General features: G+C 48.4%; 3 protein-coding genes and 1 pseudogene across 3 annotated transcripts; 2 read left to right on the top strand and 2 right to left on the bottom strand.

Annotated features, from left to right (window-relative positions):
• Nucleotides 1-4,743: 4,743 nt before the first annotated feature.
• LOC147975957 (protein FAR1-RELATED SEQUENCE 5-like) lies at nt 4,744-7,047 on the bottom strand (annotated as a pseudogene).
• A 7,187-nt stretch (nt 7,048-14,234) lies between these two features.
• LOC147975958 (protein FAR1-RELATED SEQUENCE 5-like) lies at nt 14,235-15,201 on the top strand. Its single transcript, XM_087520662.1, has 2 exons — nt 14,235-14,257; nt 14,529-15,201. The coding sequence occupies exons 1-2, from the start codon at nt 14,235-14,237 to the stop codon at nt 15,199-15,201; spliced, it is 696 nt and encodes a 231-aa protein (XP_087376788.1).
• A 75-nt stretch (nt 15,202-15,276) lies between these two features.
• Nucleotides 15,277-17,208, top strand: LOC147975959 (protein FAR1-RELATED SEQUENCE 5-like). The gene is made up of 2 exons (XM_087520663.1): nt 15,277-15,977; nt 16,602-17,208. The coding sequence occupies exons 1-2, from the start codon at nt 15,277-15,279 to the stop codon at nt 17,206-17,208; spliced, it is 1,308 nt and encodes a 435-aa protein (XP_087376789.1).
• A 1,069-nt stretch (nt 17,209-18,277) lies between these two features.
• Nucleotides 18,278-18,905, bottom strand: LOC147975960 (uncharacterized). Its single transcript, XM_087519698.1, has 2 exons — nt 18,634-18,905; nt 18,278-18,496 (listed from the first exon to the last, which is right to left on the bottom strand). The coding sequence occupies exons 1-2, from the start codon at nt 18,903-18,905 to the stop codon at nt 18,295-18,297; spliced, it is 474 nt and encodes a 157-aa protein (XP_087375824.1). The 3' UTR covers nt 18,278-18,294.
• Between the last annotated feature and the right edge of the window lie 2,620 nt (nt 18,906-21,525).

The following is a 21,525-nucleotide window of genomic DNA, read 5'->3' on the forward strand; positions in this document are numbered from 1 at the left end:
GGAATGTAGGCCAAATGGTAACTTTAATGTACCTTATGGCAACTGCCATCTTTTTACCGTTGTCTTGTGAGCTCATCCCATGCCTAGGTTTGAAATTGCATTCATGGCAGATCAGACATTTTTATCATTCTTTCAAGGTTGCTAACATGGCAACTGCTGCTGGATGGCAACTGCTAGTTATGACACATGGCAACTGACGTTCCCCTTACATGGCAACTGCCAGCTTTTCCACCTGTTTTTCCATTTTCTTAAGATTTCTACCAAGGCAAACATAATTTTGTTTCATTTTTAAATACCTTTTTCATGCGCTTCATTTTTTTGCAGGGTGAAGAAGACTACTACGCGTGGGTCCAAGCATATCAGTAAGGACCCGCTCGAACGCATGCATTCAAAGTTGTCAACAGGGGGCAACTCAGATGTACAGGAGGCACCAGTCGACAATACTGCTGCTGCACCATTGACCACTCCCACCAACTCTGATGCAAGTGGCAGACCATCTCCGCCGGCTGCAGATGTGCAGCCTACAACAACAGGCATCCGTACATCGGGGAGTGACGAGTCGGTATCTGCCAGGACAGCTGAAATACTGCCAACCCTTCTGGCAATGAAGGATGCTGCTGTGAGTCATGCCACCCCATCAGCAAGCGTTGAAGTGGACGCTCCCGAGATGAACCTAGGCAAGGAAGATTCCTGCTCATCTGACACTGATTCCAAGCGCGTGCGCGGTGGCACTCCTGTGTCCACGACAGAAGCGGTCGAGGCGGCAGTTCACAAGGACATGCCATCTACAGGTGAGAGTCCTGGCACAACAGCTCCAGCTCCTGGCGGTGCAGATACTGCAAAGGCGACTGTTTCGCGTGTTGGTCTACCACCTAGGCGTCGTAGCCCCCGCAAGAAACCAACAGACATACCGAACGCACCGACAGTAGCCAGGAGCAGGAGAGACGAGTCTGGTTTTGTTCTTGCGTCCACACTGTTCCCGCCACCTGCCAAAAGCAATGTGACGGAGAAACCTGAAGACCGGAGCACAACTGATGCAGGTGTCAAGCCGGGCACGAGCGACGCAGGTGAACACCCGGAGCAGACTGCGCCTTTTCCTGCAGTGGAAATCCCCAGCATAAATCTGCGCACTTCCAGGCTCCCAGTCAACGTCGGTGTCCCCTACAGCCCAAACAAGAAGATTTTCATGAAAGCTACGGTTGATACCACTGACAACACGCCCCGCCCTGCAAATAAGGACGATCATTCTGCAGCAGCCGATTCAGATATGTTTGTTGATCTTTCACCCTTGGATTCTGCCCCACAAGTCGTTCGTGGTCCGGCCAGTAGGAATGAGAGGCACCCAATGGCCTTTACCCCACCGAGTTTCAACCTTGGCATCAGTCAAGATCAACCGGTTGTGCAAGATCCTATGCCAGTTGCCTTTGCACTCCCAGGAGGCATGCCTGCAATGATGGCGCAGCCAATGGTCGAGGGCAGGAAGGCTGTCAAGTTCGCAGAGCCGATTGTGGCAGGTACACTTGCCATGTCCAGATGATTTTTCTTGCACACGTCTGTGTAGTTTCACTGTTGTCCCAATCATATTTTTTGTTTTGGGGGGTTCTCACTTGTGATGGCAACTGACATGCGATGACATGGCAACTGGATTTGATGCACCGTGTCACCTACTTTTTTTTCTGCCATGCTGCATTTTACATTTGGGCAACCATGTGGCAACTGAAGTTGATTCAATATGGCAACCGTAGTCTCCGTAACATGGCAAACACAGTGCATCACACATGGCAACTGGAATTGATTCAACACCATGTCACCTGCATTTTTTTGTTTCCATGCTGCATTTTTTCATAAAGCAATCACATGGCAAGTGCAGTTGACACAACATGGCAATTGTAGTGGCTGTGACATGGCAACTACATTCCAACTAGATGGCAACTACATTCCAACTACATGGCAACTGTAGTTGCTATGACATGGTCACTACAGCTGGACCACACATAGCGACTGCCCCACTTTTTCCTACCTACAACTCACATCATGCACCCCATCTTTTCTCACAATCCATCTGCTTTTGATTTCCAAGGTATCCTAACCCACTTTTTTTATCACTGCAGCCACACCCGAGGAGATTTCACCGTCTCTTGAAGAAACTTACCGCATGCTTGAGGAGGCAGCATTGCAGAGGAAGTCCTCACGAGGGCAAGGGCAATCAAGTTCCAACATGCTTGCAGACACGGTATCTGAGGATACCATTAGGAGTGCCACTCCTGGTTCTGTGAGGCAGCAAAGGGTAGTGCACCCACCTCCCGCGGAAGACTACGAGCCCGAATTCAGGGCCACTAAAGAACAGACCCAGCTGTACGATATCGTCAAGCGGTTTGGAAATGCGAGGTCCAGCGGCAAGCACATGAAGGAGCTGAAAGCGTAAATGACCACACCCCATAACATCTCATTTTGCTTTGCTCCTTTTTTACCATTCACATCCTTCGTACTTTCTATGTTATATTGTTTTAGTTCTTTCATAAATTTTTTTTACTTAGTAGGCATGATCCTCCCATGTTATATTGTTTTCATATAGCTCATGTTTGGACAGAACCAAAGTCGTTCAATGCGGAGCGACGTACGTCGACCTTGGTGATCTTGCTGAGTCCGTGAGGCCAAACGGCAAAATGTCGACGAACGTAGTTGCATGCGGGATTGACTACATCAACAACCACACCGATGTGTGCGCCGACAAGACAATCATGCATTACAGTGTGACCTGCAAAATATGGGACGGTGACTTCCACCACAAAATCCTGAGGAAGAACTTTGCCCAACACGGTGATTTCAAACTCACAATGAAGAAATATGTGAGTACTCCTTCAATGTCTGCACTTTTTTTCACAAGCTGTGCTTTTTGTTGCCATCATCTGCAGTTGTGTTTTACGTGGCAGCTGTTTTCATGTGGCAACAGCTGCCGTGCACACTGACTTATTTGATTTTTGCATGCCGCGCAAACTATGTGGCAACTTGACAGTAAAATACATGGCATACTTTTGTTCACACATGGACGGCAACTTTATTTCAACTACCCCCACCCATAACCAGAGTTTTTCTACGTGATTCTAATTCCTTTGTCCCTCTGCTGTTCTTTACGCGAACGTTGATTCTCATTTTCCTCACTTTTTTAAATGCAGGTCATGTTCCCCATGTTCCAGGAGCTTTCACCACATGACCCACACGACAAGTGTGGTCACCACTACGTGATCTGTCTTGACCTGAAGAACCAACGTGTTGAGGTGCTTGATTCAATCCGTTCGGAAGATGATGCAGACCTCACCACGCATGCTGAATTCTTCATTAAGAACCTCAAAGAGACATGGCACCGTCACTATGAACACTCAAAGGTCCAGATCAGTCATTTCCCGACTGAGTATGTGGCGACTACAAAGCAAGGGAACACGTAATTCCTTCCTCCCTTTCGTCTGCCATTTTACATCAATCCAATTCCTGTTTTGTTTGTCAGATCTGAAATTGAAGTCTGTCTTTTGTCACGTCTGAGCTCTTTGCATGGTCACGTTACTCTTTTCCTCATGCAGGACGGACTGTGGCTTTCACGCGCTGGAGTACCTTGCGAAGTGGGAAGGCAGAATTGTCCCCGCTATCACAGCTGCAACGCTTGTTGAGCTCCGGAAAATCCACACATGGAACTGGTTGATGAATGAAGATTTCAACAAGCGGTCGGGAGCACGCGAGTTTGTGCAGGAAGCTGTCAAGAAAGTCACCAAGAAGTACAAGTGATCACGTGGCGTTACAGACCGGACACACACCTTACATTCTGTTGCCGAGGAATGTAAGGTATTATCACGTTGTTTATCGTTGAAAACTATGTTTGTGTGCTATGTTGTGGCTACAACCCCGCGTAGGCTACTATGTAGTGGTGGTGTGCGAGTGACATTTGAATAGTTTCATGTAATATATGTGTGGACGTGAACCTACTTTTAGGCGTAATTATTACAATGGTTTCGTCGTTTCTAGCACCGGTTTGATGCTTTGAACGCGTCTACGATGTTTTAAAAACGATGGCAAATGTAGTTCATCAGACATGGGTAGTGGAAGTCATTGTCGTTTTACATTTTTGGCTGTTTTGCTTCTTCATTTTCATCGGTAACTGCACGGGGGTAGGTTGATCATGCAGCCACAACATTTTTGCTGGGGTTTATGCACGTTACGCTGTTTTCCAACTTGTTTCCCATACACTTGCACACAACACACTACGTGCCCGTAAACCGCGTCGTTTTTGTCATGTGAATACATGCCATGCAGAGTCATCAGGAATACCATGGCATATGTCCAGTACATCTAACATGGCAGATACAGTACAAACAACATGGCAGCTCCAGCATAATTGACATGGCAACTACAGCACAACTAAGATGGCAGATCCGGTACAATTAACATGGCAGATCCACTACAACTAGCATGGCATATTCAGTACAAAACAGCATGGCATATTTAGCATAAATTAGCATGGCATGTTTAGTATCAAAAATCATGGCAGACTAACTACACATAACATGGCAAATTAAATGCATACATCATGGCAGATTAAGTACCCATAACATGGCAACTGCATTTAACCATTCAATGAATTTTCCCTTGCACTTCTGATGCCCCTGAAGAGTTATTCCCCCAATTGTTTTAAAAAAGAATTCTCAACATCTAGGGTACAAAACAAAATGTCCACAACGCCACAGTTTTTGCTCATGGATTGGCCGCCCCTTTCTTCGTTTTCTTGTGTTTTGGTTGGATCTCCAATCCCGACTTGTACCTTATCTCTCTTGGACGACCCTTTGTGATGGAACGGGGTGGGTTCCTGACCTGGGTCTGTGTGCTTGCTGTTCCAGATCCTATCTCCGAGTTTTCAGACGACGGCCCTGTGGATGAAGGCACGCTTGATGTGCGGGGGAACCGGTGTAAGGCTTCCTCAGCTTTCCTCTTCTTGATCTCATCAAGCTCTCTTTTTAGTGCTTTCCTGTGTTTTTCTGCGACTCTCGCTGTGTCATCACTCTTGCACGCTTCATCAATTAGCTCAGCATAGTTCTTTGTCAGCACAACGTGCCTCACGGCTTCCATGGTTGACTCTGGTCTCTCGTCATGCACAGCCAGAACTGCATGTGTTGTTTGCGGCGCCAACGCATCGTCAGCGTCCCAAGTCCATCGCCGCCTTATGAAATGTCGGGGCATCCATGTCACAGCGTTCACGTCCATTACTTTTAGTATGTGACAACACACAATGCCGTCCCATTCGAACTTGCAGCATTGGCAGTAGAACTCGCCTTCGCCTATCGAGGCTGTGACGAAGTAGTTCCTTCCTTTGTCCGGGTCTTCAGGTTCTGAATCTGACATGCCCAAAATAGAACACACCTTGAATGTACGTTCGTCCACCTGGAAAGCCGTGAACATGCTGGCACGCTTTATTTCTTCCTGGAATCTGCATTTTTTGTGTGTTTTCTGTTAAACTATTGTGGGCTTTTTTCTTGTAGCAGCTTATGTTGTCATGGAAAACAGATATACATTTTGTTTGAACATGGCAAATATAGTATGTTGAACATGGCAAATGCAATACACTATACATGGAAAATGCAGTACAATAGACATGGCAACTGCATTTTCAACAAACATGGCAGATGCATCTTATTTAAACATGGCAACTGCATTTTGTTAAACATGGCAACTAGAGTTTATTAAACATGGCAATTGCATTTCAGCAAACATGGCAGTTGCATTTTAGTAAACATGGCAATTGCATTTCAATAGACATGGCAACAACATAACATTTTCCATTTGACACTAGCATTTGCACACCAACATGTCCGGTGGAAGTACATTGCATTAAACATGGCAACTGCATTTCATTGAACATTGAAACTACATCCGGGTAAGCATGACAAACATAATTTCTATTGAATATGACAACTGCATCTGAGTAAGCATGGCAAACAGTACTTTATTAAACATGGCAACCGCAAAATCATGGCAACTGCATCGCACTCTATAAGGCACATACTGACTTGGTGCTTTTTCTGCAAATAAGACTGTAACGCAACTGACTTACTTGTTAAAGATCTTGTTGGTGTATATCTTGCTCATTTGCCTCTCCATCGGTAAGTACGTTAGCAATTTTGGCTGCTTTAGCGCGGTGTTCGCTTCTTGCTGCAGCTCAGATCCCAGAATTTTTTGTTGCAAAGCTGTGTACTGCTTGGCAAACTGTAGCAATGAGTTGTCAGGACTGACGTACCGCTTCAAAACAGCATTGAATCCCTCGCTGCGTTGCGTAGTCTGCAGAAAGGGGAAGAAGCACTGCATGAAGTAGGCCGGCACCCAGTACATTTGCTTCTCCCACAGGCTTACAAGAGTCTCGTTGTCTTGGACTTGATGTGTTTCAGTCATGGCCATCCAGCTCCTTTCAAACTCCTCCACCGTCAAGCTGTGGTCCACGCACAGTTCGAATGCCTTGTGCAGCTCTGGACGGTCAGCAAAGAACGGTCCTAGCGTCTCCTCAGCCTTCTTTATAATGTGCCACCTACAGTGCCTGTGCACTGCCAACGGAAATACCTCCTCTATGCCTGCACGCATGCTGAAATCCTGGTCCGTTATTATGTTCATCGAAGCAAGTCCATCCATGCACTCCAAGAAGGTCTTGAACAGCCAAACGTACCCATCCGTGTCTTCGTTCCGGACGAGCCCGCAGCCGAACTACAACGACTGATTGTGGTTATTTATCCCTATGAACGGAGCGCATGGCATCTTGTACATGTTGGTGAGGTACGTCGCGTCGAATGAAATGCAATCTCGGAAATGTTTGTAGGCTCTCCTTGCAGCACCATCCACCCAATACATGTTCCTGACACGGTCCTCATCGTCCAATCTTATCATGTAGAAGAAATCTGCATCTTCTTTGGCTTTCTCATCGAAGTAGGCAATTGTGGCCTCTATGTCTGCCAACTTGCTCTCTCTACGGTACCTTGCTCGTAGGTTTGTGACGTCAGCTAGTATGTACGGCATGCTACTCAGAGTCCCCTTTTTGCTGTGGATGGGAGATAGTATCTACACCATTCTCGATGGACCGACGTTATAATCATGTAGCAGCTTTACGAATTGCCTTTCGACGGGGGTGAACCCTCTGTGGGTGGTCAGAAATTTCACCAGGTCAAACTTCTTTATCAGTTGGTGGTTGTGCTCGTCAAAATACTCATTGACCACCCACTGTGCTCCATCTACGTTTAGCTTACACCAGACAGGGCACTCAGCCTTCTGAATGATACCTCTCTTTCGTTCCGGAACGACAGGCGCATCGCCTTTCCCTTTCTTGTTCCTGCGAGCCTTGTGGCACCTCATCTCACCTCTGCTGTACTGGTTAGTTTTCTTAATTTTCCTACGGTACTCGGTGTTGACCGCAAACCCATGGAACTTTGCATATGTCTGGTAGTATTCCTTTGCTGCTTCGAATGACTCAAATCTCTGCCCAATGTACGGTGGCTGAGGCACCACGATCTCTGATTGCCCACCATCTTCATCCCCTTGCGTGTCGTCGTCAGTTTCATCGTTCACTTCAGTATGGGCGGCAGTCCCATCTACCTGAGAGTTGCCAGTGCTTGTGTTCAAAGGGGTGCTTGCCGGCATTGCTGGAATGATTGCCATTCCCGACTCTGACTCGAAATTGTTTGCGGCATGTTTGTCTGCTGTCTGGTGGAACGCGTCTTCCGTGCGCTCAGAGCTCCCCGCAGTAGATGTGCCGGCACCGCTGTGCATTGTAGTTGTAGGTTCTGTAACAGGGGAAAACAGGTACGAGATTAAGAATTTTGTGTTGGATAACATGTGGATCGCAACGGATCACACCATCTTCGAGTGATTTTCCATGACATATTTTACAGACAGCAAGCCGTCAGTCTGTGGGTGGTCATTTTTATGGCAGTTGTAGGTGTGCAGACATGGCACCTACTGTTCAACAAACATGGCAACCATTGTTTTGCCTACAAATAACTACAAATAGCAAATGTAGCGCTGTTTTTTGTGGTTCAGATATTTTCCCTCTACCTTGTTGTGCTGTATTTGACCATTGTGTGTGGTCTGTTACACCATAATGACGTGATCCACCAGGAATTTGCGAAGCTTGCTAGGAGATGTTTGCCGGGTCACCGCCAGCGTAATAACCTGCAATCATAGTAGTGGTTGGTCAAATCGCGGCAAACGCATTTCGTGCTAGCACGGCAACTGCAGTTGCCCTTATGTGGCAAATGCATTTTTGCTTGCATGGCAACTGAAGTTGCATCGGTAGGGCAATCGCAGTTTGTTATTAGATGGCAATTGCAGTTGTCATGAAATGGCAACTGCAGCTTTTCCTACATGGCAACTGCAGGTGTGCAGAGATGGCAAATGTTGTTTTTAATACATGGCAACCGTAGAAGACCAGTCATGGCAATTTTTGTAGTTTTCAACTATGCTCCTTGTGCTGACTGAGCATCCGCATCTTCACTATGTTTATGGACTCACCTGTGTACAACGTCGATGGTAGGTACATGGGTGCTGCCCGATTCCACATGCTGCACAAAGGCTCTGCATTTTACACCCGTGATAACTCGTGAGTCCTTTTGCCATCTTTTTTTCATGTTCATTTTTCATGTCCACAGCATTATGTGCTCTTTTTTCGTTTTTGCATTACCTTGATTAGCCATACTAGCTAGTTGGAGTTGGCTGCCCGTACATTTGTCAGCGTTAGCGCCTTGTGACTGCACTTGCCACGGGGCCCCCCTAAGAGTGTTCTGGTCATAAGAACCTGCAAGACAAATGACAGTGCATGACATAAGTAGAATGTCATGTCCATCGTCGCGAAGATGGCAAATGTTTCTCTTCATTTTTTAGCACGCATCGTACCTACGCCTGCATACTGTTCTAGCAGCGGCAGCAACGGCCCTGCAGAGATGAGCTGATTGTACTCTCATGCATCGAAAGGTGGCGGCATTTCTGGCCTTTGAGAACCCCAATTATCTGCACCATCTTCGTGATTCATTCTTTTCCATGTCTCGCTTCTGTTCTGATGTGCTCTCAATCACTGGATGAACAAGAAGGCATCAACAATCCAAATTTTTTTTATCATTGTGCTGCTTGCATGTAGAAGTTAACACGTCAGTGCTATCACATTTTCATGCGTTGGCAACCAACATGTCATGGCTAGTAGGACATGCACATCCACTATCCTTTTCTAAAATCTGGTGCTAGCTATCCGTTTGATTCGATGGCATCAGGCTCTACAATAGGATGGCAAGCAATAAGTTGACATGGTGGCAGTTGACGACAATGACAGGTGGCAACTGACGTTATACACCAATGGCAATTAATTTTCACACCCCCCATTATTCCAAATTTATCAATTCTCTCTCCCTTTTTATGGATTCCTGCACATCCATTCCTTCACCAACTAGGAGCATCAACCTACTGAGAACTCACGGTTATCTCTAGCGTACTACATGGCAGATCTAGTGTATTCTGCTTGGCAACTACGAAGTCACACAACGTATGTAGTGTTTTAACCCTGTAGGATGGATCTAGTTGCCAACTTCGTCGGTAATTTTGCAATTTTCTGCCCAGAAGGAGGATGAGAAACAGTAGGGAGATCGGGAGATTCACCTGCTTTTAGCTGGTCGTCTCTGGAGGGCGTTGTTGGAGTGGGGGTTGGGGGGTGGGATGGGGTGGGGGGAGATAAGGGGTGTGGTTTGCGGTGGGAGCGCCCTACAGATCCTCCCTGGTTGCCATGGCAACCAGAGATGGCCGGCGACGGAGGTCGGGGTTCGACAGGCGGGGGGCGAGGGCGCAGACGAGAGAGGGGACGGATCGGAGGCCGGGAACGGCTGGGTCGTGCAGGCAGCGGCTCGTCTGGCCCGGATGAGGCAGTGTGGGCGGGGTTGCCACGCACCGGACGTGCGGGCGCGCTTTTGTGCGCGCGGACGGGGTCGTGCGGGGCGGTTCCCGTCGATGCCACACGATGCGTGCGGGCGGGTTGCCCTCCACGCCACACTGTGGCAGTTATCGGTTCCCAAAATCAAAGTCAAGGAAAGAGTCGAGGAAAGGAAACATAGCCGTCCGTAACCCAGACTGATCCATCAACTGCGCCTGCGCCCTTGAACCGCCCGCTTGTTCCGAGCCGCTACAGCCTCCCATCGCCGCCTGGCCGGTCGTCGCCGTTGACTCGCCAACGCTTCTCCTACCGCGCCGTGGCTCCCCCTCAGCCGCAGCAGAGCCGAGCTACTATCTGCCTACACTGCCTCGTTGGGCTGCCCGGTGCCTGGCGTCTTCGCCGCCGTCTTACCCCTCTGGTGAGCCGCCATGCTGTTGTGGCCGGGCCGTCCACCTCCGCGATGGCGACCTGGTTTCCGCTGCTTGTATTTGATGTCGCGGTTTCTGAGTTGTACCAATCCGCGGAGAACGAGTCACCTCGCTCCGCCTCCGGTTTGTCTCCACTACACCTACAGACCGCTGATGTTCTGCGCTAAATCTCCGTTGCAACTACTTCTGATCAGACCATCGTCAATCGAAAAGATTTTTTCGGTCTTCAATCACTATGCGAGATGCTAGTGCTAATCCGGCGTGCAACGACTAATTGAGCAGATCAAACCAAGCACGACCCGGAGAAAGGTCTCAGTCACGCGGAGTCGGCCTCGCTTCCATGCTCCACATCAAGTCATTGCTGCGCCTCCGAGCCATGACAGTCGGCCTATACCACTGCTGAATCGCCGCCCCTGGGAGTTTTCCTTAAACCGCCCCGTTTAACCCGTTGGCGTGGCCCTAAGTCACCCTTGCCTGATGCATTTGTCTCTCCGCCAGTTCACCGTGTCTATGAGCCGCCATCACCCTCACAGCGGCAATTGATGCACCTCATCATCCTTTCTAAGCCGCCGGAGTTTCTCCAGCCCGCCGCCAGTCGAATAGCCGCGCCGGTCCTGCTTCTAAACCGTCTGCACCGTGAGTCGCCGTTTCGTGTTGCTGCTGGACCCTCGTTGTGGCGCACCTGTCGCCTCTGCTCCAACCTGCGCGGGGACTCCGCGACCGCAGTAGCTCTATGCCGGGTCACGGGAGCCCCTAGGCCGCGGCCGCATTTCAGCACCATCTCGCCATCGCGGGCCTGCCAGACGCATTTCTGAGCCGTCTCCGATGCCGGTCCACGTCACTGTGGTTCCGCCCGTCTTGTCCTTGAACCGCCGTCGCCGTCTTCCTCATGATGCCCCGAGTCACCGCGCGGGGCGCCGGCCCGTTTCCGCTTCATGATCCGCCTTGAGCTGCCGCGAGTCTCCCATGAACCGCTCTGGCTTCCATCGGTTCACCCTTGCTGCTACGGACTCGGCCGTTGTGACCCGCCTCCCGGTTGTTGCCTCATCCTCAAGCCGCCGCCTCCGTCGCACCTGCGACCTCGACATGGCTCGGCCACTCCTTTAACAGTTTTGCTAGAACTCATCTAGATGAGATTTAATTTGGTCTCATTCATTTTTCATAGCCATTGTGATGCTATAAGATGCGTGTGTGCTGATGTGGGTTGTATCCATTCTTGTTTTTTAGGCGAATGAGACCAAATTACGTCTCATGTAGATGAGTTCTAGGTACTCCCCTTCTTTAAACAGCCGAGCCCCCGCTGGGTTGTCTCCGGCCGTGGCCGGCCACGAGTCGACTACACTGTCTCAGCGGCCTCGCTAAGTCGACCAAGTTGCCGCTGCCGCCATCTCGGGCCGCCTCAGTTCGCATCTCGTCCCAAACCGCCTTGCCGGGTCAAGGCCAACGCTGCAGTCCGCTTCAGCCGCAGCCATGGGCCTCGCCTCATCTTCGGTCGTGAGCCGCCCGCTGGTTTTCTTGCTATAGCTGTCGTCCTCCAAGCTCAACCTTGCTTCCAATGGCCGCAGTTTCACCTCGCTGGAGCGTTTTTTGTAGCCGCAGTTCCACCCTCAAACCGGTTGTGCCGCCTCAAGATGTCGTTTCCATACCAAGCCGCAGCTGCACTCGCCTTGCTGCCTACGGTCCTGTTTTTGTCGCTCTGCTTTCGAGCCACCGCTGCGCTGGCCTCGCCGCCCGCGGCCCCGCCCGGGTCGTAGCGAGCCTCCCTCATTTCCATTACAACGATTGCAGCTGCTGGATACCATTGTGAGCTTCAGAAGCCAAAGAATAAGAAGGATTCCATAAGTAGCGACTTGGTGCAATCAGAACAAAGGAGGAGCATGCAATATTAAAATAAGGGAACCGATAACTGCCACACGTGTGGCGTGGAGGGCAACCCGCCCGCACGCATCGTGTGGCATGGACGGGAACCGCCCCGCACGACCCCGTCCGCGCGCACAAAAGCGCGCCCGCACGTCCGGTGCGTGGCAACCCCGCCCGCACTGCCTCGTCCGGGCCAGACGAGCCGCTGCCCGCACGACCCAGCCGTTCCCGGCCTCCGATCCGTCCCCTCTCTCGTCTGCGCCCTCGCCCCCCGCCTGTCGAACCCCGACCTCCGTCGCCGGCCATCTCTGGTTGCCATGGCAACCAGGGAGGATCTGTAGGGCGCTCCCACCGCAAACCACACCCCTTATCTCCCCCCACCCCATCCCACCCCCAACCCCCACTCCAACAACGCCCTCTAGAGACGACCAGCTAAAAGCAGGTGAATCTCCCGATCTCCCTACTGTTTCTCATCCTCCTTCTGGGCAGAAAATTGCAAAATTACCGACGAAGTTGGCAACTAGATCCATCCTACAGGGTTAAAACACTACATACGTTGTGTGACTTCGCAGTTGCCAAGCAGAATACACTAGATCTGCCATGTAGTACGCTAGAGATAACCGTGAGTTCTCAGTAGGTTGATGCTCCTAGTTGGTGAATGAATGGATGTGCAGGAATCCATAAAAAGGGAGAGAGAATTGATAAATTTGGAATAATGGGGGGTGTGAAAATTAATTGCCATTGGTGTATAACGTCAGTTGCCACCTGTCATTGTCGTCAACTGCCACCATGTCAACTTATTGCTTGCCATCCTATTGTAGAGCCTGATGCCATCGAATCAAACGGATAGCTAGCACCAGATTTTAGAAAAGGATAGTGGATGTGCATGTCCTACTAGCCATGACATGTTGGTTGCCAACGCATGAAAATGTGATAGCACTGACGTGTTAACTTCTACATGCAAGCAGCACAATGATAAAAAAAATTGGATTGTTGATGCCTTCTTGTTCATCCAGTGATTGAGAGCACATCAGAACAGAAGCGAGACACGGAAAAGAATGAATCACGAAGATGGTGTAGATGATTGGGGTTCTCAAAGGCCAGAAACGCCGCCACCTTTCGATGCATGAGAGTACAATCAGCTCATCTCTGCAGGGCCGTTGCTGCCGCTGCTAGAACAGTATGCAGGCGTAGGTACGATGCGTGCTAAAAAAATGAAGAGAAACATTTGCCATCTTCGCGACGATGGACATGACATTCTACTTATGTCATGCACTGTCATTTGTCTTGCAGGTTCTTATGACCAGAACACTCTTAGGGGGGCCCCGTGGCAAGTGCAGTCACAAGGCGCTAACGCTGACAAATGTACGGGCAGCCAACTCCAACTAGCTAGTATGGCTAATCAAGGTAATGCAAAAACGAAAAAAGAGCACATAATGTTGTGGACATGAAAAATGAACATGAAAAAAAGATGGCAAAAGGACTCACGAGTTATCACGGGTGTAAAATGCAGAGCCTTCGTGCAGCACGTGGAATCGGGCAGCACCCATGTACCTGCCATCGACGTCGTACACAGGTGAGTCCATAAACATAGTGAAGATGCGGATGCTCAGTCAGCACAAGGAGCATAGTTGACAACTACAAAAATTGCCATGACTGGTCTTCTACGGTTGCCATGTATTAAAAACAACATTTGCCATCTCTGCACACCTGCAGTTGCCATGTAGGAAAAGCTGCAGTTGCCATTTCATGACAACTGCAATTGCCATCTAATAACAAACTGCTATTGCCCTACCGATGCAACTTCAGTTTCCATGCAAGCAAAAATGCATTTGCCACATAAGGGCAACTGCAGTTGCCGTGCTAGCACGAAATGCGTTTGCCGCGATTTGACCAACCACTACTATGATTGCAGGTTATTACGCTGGCGGTGACCCGGCAAACGTCTCCTGGCAAGCTTCGCAAATTCCTGGTGGATCACGTCATTATGGTGTAACACACCACACACGATGGTCAAATACAGCACAACAAGGTAGAGGGAAAATATATGAACCACAAAAAACAGCGCTACATTTGCTATTTGTAGTTATTTGTAGGCAAAACAATGGTTGCCATGTTTGTTGAATAGTAGGTGCCATGTCTGCACACCTACAGCTGCCATAAAAATGACCACCCACAGACTGACGGCTTGCTGTCTGTAAAAGATGTCATGGAAAATCACTCGAAGATAGTGTGATCCGTTGCGATCCACATGTTATCCAACACAAAATTCTTAATCTCGTACCTGTTTTCCCCTGTTACAGAACCTACAACTACAATGCACAGCGGCGCCGGCACATCTACTGCGGATTTGAGTCATTCGAAGCAGCAAAGCAATACTACCAGACATATGCAAAGTTCCATGGGTTTGCGGTCAACACCGAGTACCGTAGGAAAATTAAGAAAACTAACGAGTACAGCAGAGGTGAGATGAGGTGCCACAAGGCACGCAGGAACAAGAAGGGGAAAGGTGATGCGCCTGTCGTTCCGGAACGAAAGAGAGGTATCATTCAGAAGACTGAGTGCCCTGTCCGGTGTAAGCTAAACGTAGATGGAGCACAGTGGGTGGTCAATGAGTATTTTGACGAGCACAACCACCAACTGATAAAGAAGTTCGACCTGGTGAAATTTCTGACCGCCCACAGAGGGTTCACCCCCGTCGAAAGGCAATTCGTAAAGCTGCTACATGATTGTAACGTCGGTCCATCGAGAATGGTGCAGATACTATCTCTCATCCACAGCAAAAAGGGGACTCTGAGTAGCATGCCGTACATACTAGCTGACGTCACAAACCTACGAGCAAGGTACCGTAGAGAGAGCAAGTTGGCAGACATAGAGGCCACAATTGCCTACTTCGATGAGAAAGCCAAAGAAGATGCAGATTTCTTCTACAGGATAAGGTTGGACGATGAGGACCGTGTCAGGAACATGTATTAGGTGGATGGTGCTGCAAGGAGAGCCTACAAACATTTCCGAGATTGCATTTCATTCGACGCGACGTACCTCACCAACATGTACAAGATGCCGTGCGCTCCGTTCATAGGGATAAATAACCACAATCAGTCGTTGCAGTTCGGCTGCGGGCTCGTCCGGAACGAAGACACGGATGGGTACGTTTGGCTGTTCAAGACCTTCTTGGAGTGCATGGATGGACTTGCTCCGATGAACATAATAACGGACCAGGATTTCAGCATGCGTGCAGGCATAGAGGAGGTATTTCCGTTGGCAGTGCACAGGCACTGTAGGTGGCACATTATAAAGAAGGCTGAGGAGACGCTAGGACCGTTCTTTGCTGACCGTCCAGAGCTGCACAAGGCATTCGAACTGTGCGTGGACCACAGCTTGACGGTGGAGGAGTTTGAAAGGAGCTGGATGGCCATGACTGAAACACATCAAGTCCAAGACAACGAGACTCTTGTAAGCCTGTGGGAGAAGCGAATGTACTGGGTGCCGGCCTACTTCATGCAGTGCTTCTTCCCCTTTCTGCAGACTACGCAGCGCAGCGAGGGATTCAATGCTATTTTGAAGCGGTACGTCAGTCCTGGCAACTCATTGCTACAGTTTGCCAAGCAGTACACAGCTTTGCAACAAAAAATTCTGGGATCTGAGCTGCAGCAAGAAGCGAACACCGCGCTAAAGCAGCCAAAATTGCTAACGTACTTACCGATGGAGAGGCAAATGAGCAAGATATACACCAACAAGATCTTTAACAAGTAAGTCAGTTGCGTTACAGTCTTATTTGCAGAAAAAGCACCAAGTCAGTATGTGCCTTATAGAGTGCGATGCAGTTGCCATGATTTTGCGGTTGCCATGTTTAATAAAGTACTGTTTGCCATGCTTACTCAGATGCAGTTGTCATATTCAATAGAAATTCTGTTTGTCATGCTTACCTGGATGCAGTTTCAATGTTCAATGAAATGCAGTTGCCATGTTTAATGCAATGTACTTCCACTGGACATGTTGGTGTGCAAATGCTAGTGTCCAATGGAAAATGTTATGTTGTTGCCATGTCTATTGAAATGCAATTGCCATGTTTACTAAAATGCAACTGCCATGTTTGCTGAAATGCAATTGCCATGTTTAATAAACTCTAGTTGCCATGTTTAACAAAATGCAGTTGCCATGTTTAAATAAGATGCATCTGCCATGTTTGTTGAAAATGCAGTTGCCATGTCTATTGTACTGCATTTGCCATGTATAGTGTATTGCATTTGCCATGTTCAACATACTATATTTGCCATGTTCAAACAAAATGTATATCTGTTTTCCATGACAACATAAGCTGCTACAAGAAAAAAGCCCACAATAGTTTAACAGAAAACACACAAAAAATGCAGATTCCAGGAAGAAATAAAGCGTGCCAGCATGTTCACGGCTTTCCAGGTGGACGAACGTACATTCAAGGTGTGTTCTATTTTGGGCATGTCAGATTCAGAACCTGAAGACCCGGACAAAGGAAGGAACTACTTCGTCACAGCCTCGATAGGCGAAGGCGAGTTCTACTGCCAATGCTGCAAGTTCGAATGGGACGGCATTGTGTGTTGTCACATACTAAAAGTAATGGACGTGAACGCTGTGACATGGATGCCCCGACATTTCATAAGGCGGCGATGGACTTGGGACGCTGACGATGCGTTGGCGCCGCAAACAACACGCGCAGTTCTGGCTGTGCATGACGAGAGACCAGAGTCAACCATGGAAGCCATGAGGCACGTTGTGATGACAAAGAACTATGCTGAGCTAATTGATGAAGTGTGCAAGAGTGATGACACAGCAAGAGTCACAGAAAAACACAGGAAAGCACTAAAAAGAGAGCTTGATGAGATCAAGAAGAGGAAAGCTGAGGAAGCCTTACACCGGTTCCCCCGCACATCAAGCGTGCCTTCATCCACGAGGTCGTCGTCTGAAAACTCGGAGATAGGATCTAGAACAGCAAGCACATAGACCCAGGTCAGGAACCCACCCCGTTCCATCACAAAGGGTCGTCCAAGAGAGATAAGGTACAAGTCGGGATTGGAGATCCAAGCAAAACACAAGAAAACGAAGAAAGGGGCGGCCAATCCATGAGCAAAAATTGTGGCGTTGTGGACATTTTGTTTTGTACCCTAGATGTTGAGAATTCTTTTTTAAAACAATTGGGGGAATAACTCTTCAGGGGCATCAGAAGTGCAAGGGAAAATTCATTGAATGGTTAAATGCAGTTGCCATGTTATGGGTACTTAATCTGCCATGATGTATGCATTTAATTTGCCATGTTATGTGTAGTTAGTCTGCCATGATTTTTGATACTAAACATGCCATGCTAATTTATGCTAAATATGCCATGCTGTTTTGTACTGAATATGCCATGCTAGTTGTAGTGGATCTGCCATGTTAATTGTAGTGGATCTGCCATCTTAGTTGTGCTGTAGTTGCCATGTTAATTATGCTGGAGCTGCCATGTTGTTTGTACTGTATCTGCCATGTTAGATGTACTGGACATATGCCATGGTATTCCTGATGACTCTGCATGGCATGTATTCACATGACAAAAACGACACGGTTTACGGGCACGTAGTGTGTTGTGTGCAAGTGTATGGGAAATAAGTTGGAAAACAGCGTAACGTGCATAAACCCCAGCAAAAATGTTGTGGCTGCATGATCAACCTACCCCCGTGTAGTTACCGATGAAAATGAAGAAGCAAAACAGCCAAAAATGTAAAACGACAATGACTTCCACTACCCATGTCTGATGAACTACATTTGCCATCGTTTTTAAAACATCGTAGACGCGTTCAAAGCATCAAACCGGTGCTAGAAACGACGAAACCATTGTAATAATTACGCCTAAAAGTAGGTTCACGTCCACACATATATTACATGAAACTATTCAAATGTCACTCGCACACCACCACTACATAGTAGCCTACGCGGGGTTGTAGCCACAACATAGCACACAAACATAGTTTTCAACGATAAACAACGTGATAATACCTTACATTCCTCGGCAACAGAATGTAAGGTGTGCGTCCGGTCTGTAACGCCACGTGATCACTTGTACTTCTTGGTGACTTTCTTGACAGCTTCCTGCACAAACTCGCATGCTCCCGACCGCTTGTTGAAATCTTCATTCGTCAACCAGTTCCATGTGTGGATTTTCCGGAGCTCAACGACCGTTGCAGCTGTGATAGCGGGGACAATTCTGCCTTCCCACTTCGCAAGATACTCCAGCGCGTGAAAGCCACAGTCCGTCCTGCACGAGGAACAGAGTAACGTGACCACGCAAAGATCTCAGACGTAACAAAAGGCAGACTTCAATTTCAGATCTGACAAACAAAACAGGAATTGGATTGATGTAAAATGGCAGACAAAAAGGGAGGAAGGAATTACGTGTTCCCTTGCTTTGTAGTCGCCACATACTCAGTCGGGAAATGACTGATCTGGACCTTTGAGTGTTCATAGTGACGGTGCCATGTCTCTTTGAGGTTCTTAATGAAGAATTCAACATGCGTGGTGAGGTCTGCATCATCTTCCGAACGGATTGAATCAAGCACCTCAACACGTTGGTTCTTCAGGTCAAGACAGATCACGTAGTGGTGACCACACTTGTCGTGTGGGTCATGTGGTGAAAGCTCCTGGAACATGGGGAACATGACCTGCATTTAAAAAAGTGAGGAAAATGAGAATCAGCATTCGCGTAAAGAACAGCAGAGGGACAAAGGAATTAGAATCACGTAGAAAAACTCTGGTTATGTGTGGGGGTAGTTGAAATAAAGTTGTCGTCCATGTGTGAACAAAAGTATGCCATGTATTTTACTGTCAAGTTGCCACATAGTTTGTGAGGCATGCAAAAATCAAATAATTCAGTGTGCACGGCAGGTGTTGCCACATGAAAACAGCTGCCACGTAAAACACAACTGCAGATGATGGCAACAAAAAGCACACCTTGTGAAAAAAAAGTGCAGGCATTGACGGAGTACTCACATATTTCTTCATTGTAAGCTTGAAATCACCGTGTTGGGCAAAGTTCTTCCTCAGGATTTTGTGGTGGAAGTCACCGTCCCATATTTTGCAGGTCACACTGTAATGCATGATTGTCTTGTCGGCGCACACATCGGTGTGGTTGTTGATGTAGTCAATCCCGCATGCAACTATGTTCGTCGACATTTTGCCGTTTGGCCTCACGGACTCAGCAAGATCACCAAGGTTGACGTACGTCGCTCCGCATTAAATGACTTTGGTTCTGTCCAAAGATGAGCTGTATGAAAACAATATAACATGGAAGGATCATGCCTACTAAGTAAAAAAAATTATGAAAGAACTAAAACAATATAACATAGAAAGTACGAAGGATGTGAATGGTAAAAAAGGAGCAAAGCAAAATGAGATGTTATGGGGTGTGGTCGTTTACGCTTTCAGCTCCTTCATGTGCTTGCCGCTGGACCTCGCATTTCCAAATCGCTTGATGATATCGTACAGCTGGGTCTGTTCTTTAGTGACCCTGAATTCGGGCTCGTAGTCTTCCGCGGGAGGTGGGTGCACTACCCTCTGCTGCCTCACAGAACCAGGAGTGGCACTCCTAATGGTATCCTCAGATACCGTGTCTGCAGGCACGTTGGAACTTGATTGCCCTTGCCCTCGTGAGGACTTCCTCTGCAATGCTGCCTCCTCAAGCATGAGGTAAGTTTCTTCAAGAGACGGTGAAATCTCCTCGGGTGTGGCTGCAGTGATAAAAAAAAGTGGGTTAGGATACCTAGGAAATCAAAAGTGGATGGATTGTGAGAAAAGATGGGGTGCATGATGTGAGTTGTAGGTAGGAAAAAGTGGGGCAGTTGCCATGTGTGGTCCAGCTGTAGTGACCATGTCATAGCAACTACAGTTGCCATGTAGTTGGAATGTAGTTGCCATCTAGTTGGAATGTAGTTGCCATGTCACAGCAACTACAGTTGCCATGTTGTGTCAACTGCACTTGCCATGTGATTGCTTTATGAAAAAATGCAGCATGGAAACAAAAAAAATGCAGGTGACATGGTGTTGAATCAATTCCAGTTGCCATGTGTGATGCACTGTGTTTGCCATGTTACGGAGACTACGGTTCCCATATTGAATCAACTTCAGTTGCCACATGGTTGCCCAAATGTAAAATGCAGCATGGCAGAAAAAAAAGTAGGTGACACGGTGCATCAAATCCAGTTGCCATGTCATCGCATGTCAGTTGCCATCACAAGTGAGAACCCCCCAAAACAAAAAATATGATTGGGACAACAGTGAAACTACACAGACGTGTGCAAGAAAAATCATATGGACATGGCAAGTGTACCTGCCACAATCGGCTCTGCGAACTTGATAGCCTTCCTGCCCTCGACCATTGGCTGCGCCATCATTGCAGGCATGCCTCCTGGGAGTGCAAAGGCAACTGGCATAGGATCTTGCACAACCGGTTGATCTTGACTAATGCCAAGGTTGAAACTCGGTGGGGTAAAGGCCATTGGGTGCCTCTCATTCCTGCTGGCCGGACCACGAACGACTTGCGGGGCAAAATCCAAGGGTGAAAGATCAACAAACATATCTGAATCGGCCGCTGCAGAATGATCGTCCTTATTTGCAGGGCGGGGCGTGTTGTCAGTGGTATCAACCGTAGCTTTCATGACAATCTTCTTGTTTGGTCTGTAGGGGACACCGACGTTGACTGGGAGCCTGGAAGTGCGCAGATTTATGCTAGGGATTTCCACTGCAGGAAAAGGCGCAGTCTGCTCCGGGTGTTCACCTGCGTCGCTCGTGCCCGGCTTGACACCTACATCAGTTGTGCTCCGGTCTTCAGGTTTCTCCGTCATATTGCTTTTGGCAGGTGGCGGGAACAGTGTGGACGCAGGAACAAAACCAGATTCGTCTCTCCTGCTCCTGGCTACTTTCGGTGCGTTCGGTATGTCTGTTGGTTGCTTGCGGGGGCTACGACGCCTAGGTGGTAGACCAACACGCGAAACAGTCGCCTTCCTCAGGTCTGGCAACACAACAAGATCCCCGGTGTTGGTTCTCGTCGTGCGAGGAGATGTCCTGGTGGAAGTGGTATCACCGGCAATGGGGGCACCTTTGTTCAACCGAGCAGAAACACGGGTTGGCGTAGGCGCCTGTTTCTTCGTAATTGCTCGTCCACCAGCTGTCGGCTTGCTGCACGTATGAGATGGAGGTCAAAAAAAAGAGGTGGCAATTGTCAGTCAGCAATCTCGTTGCTGCGTTTGACAGAACACAACTGCAAAAAAGAGGATGAGTCTGTTCGAAGAA

The sequence above is a fragment of the Triticum urartu genome, chromosome 4A (genome assembly GCF_056163025.1).
Source record: "Triticum urartu cultivar PI428250 chromosome 4A, HENAU_Tu73, whole genome shotgun sequence".
In the NCBI taxonomy this organism is placed as follows: domain Eukaryota; kingdom Viridiplantae; phylum Streptophyta; class Magnoliopsida; order Poales; family Poaceae; genus Triticum; species Triticum urartu.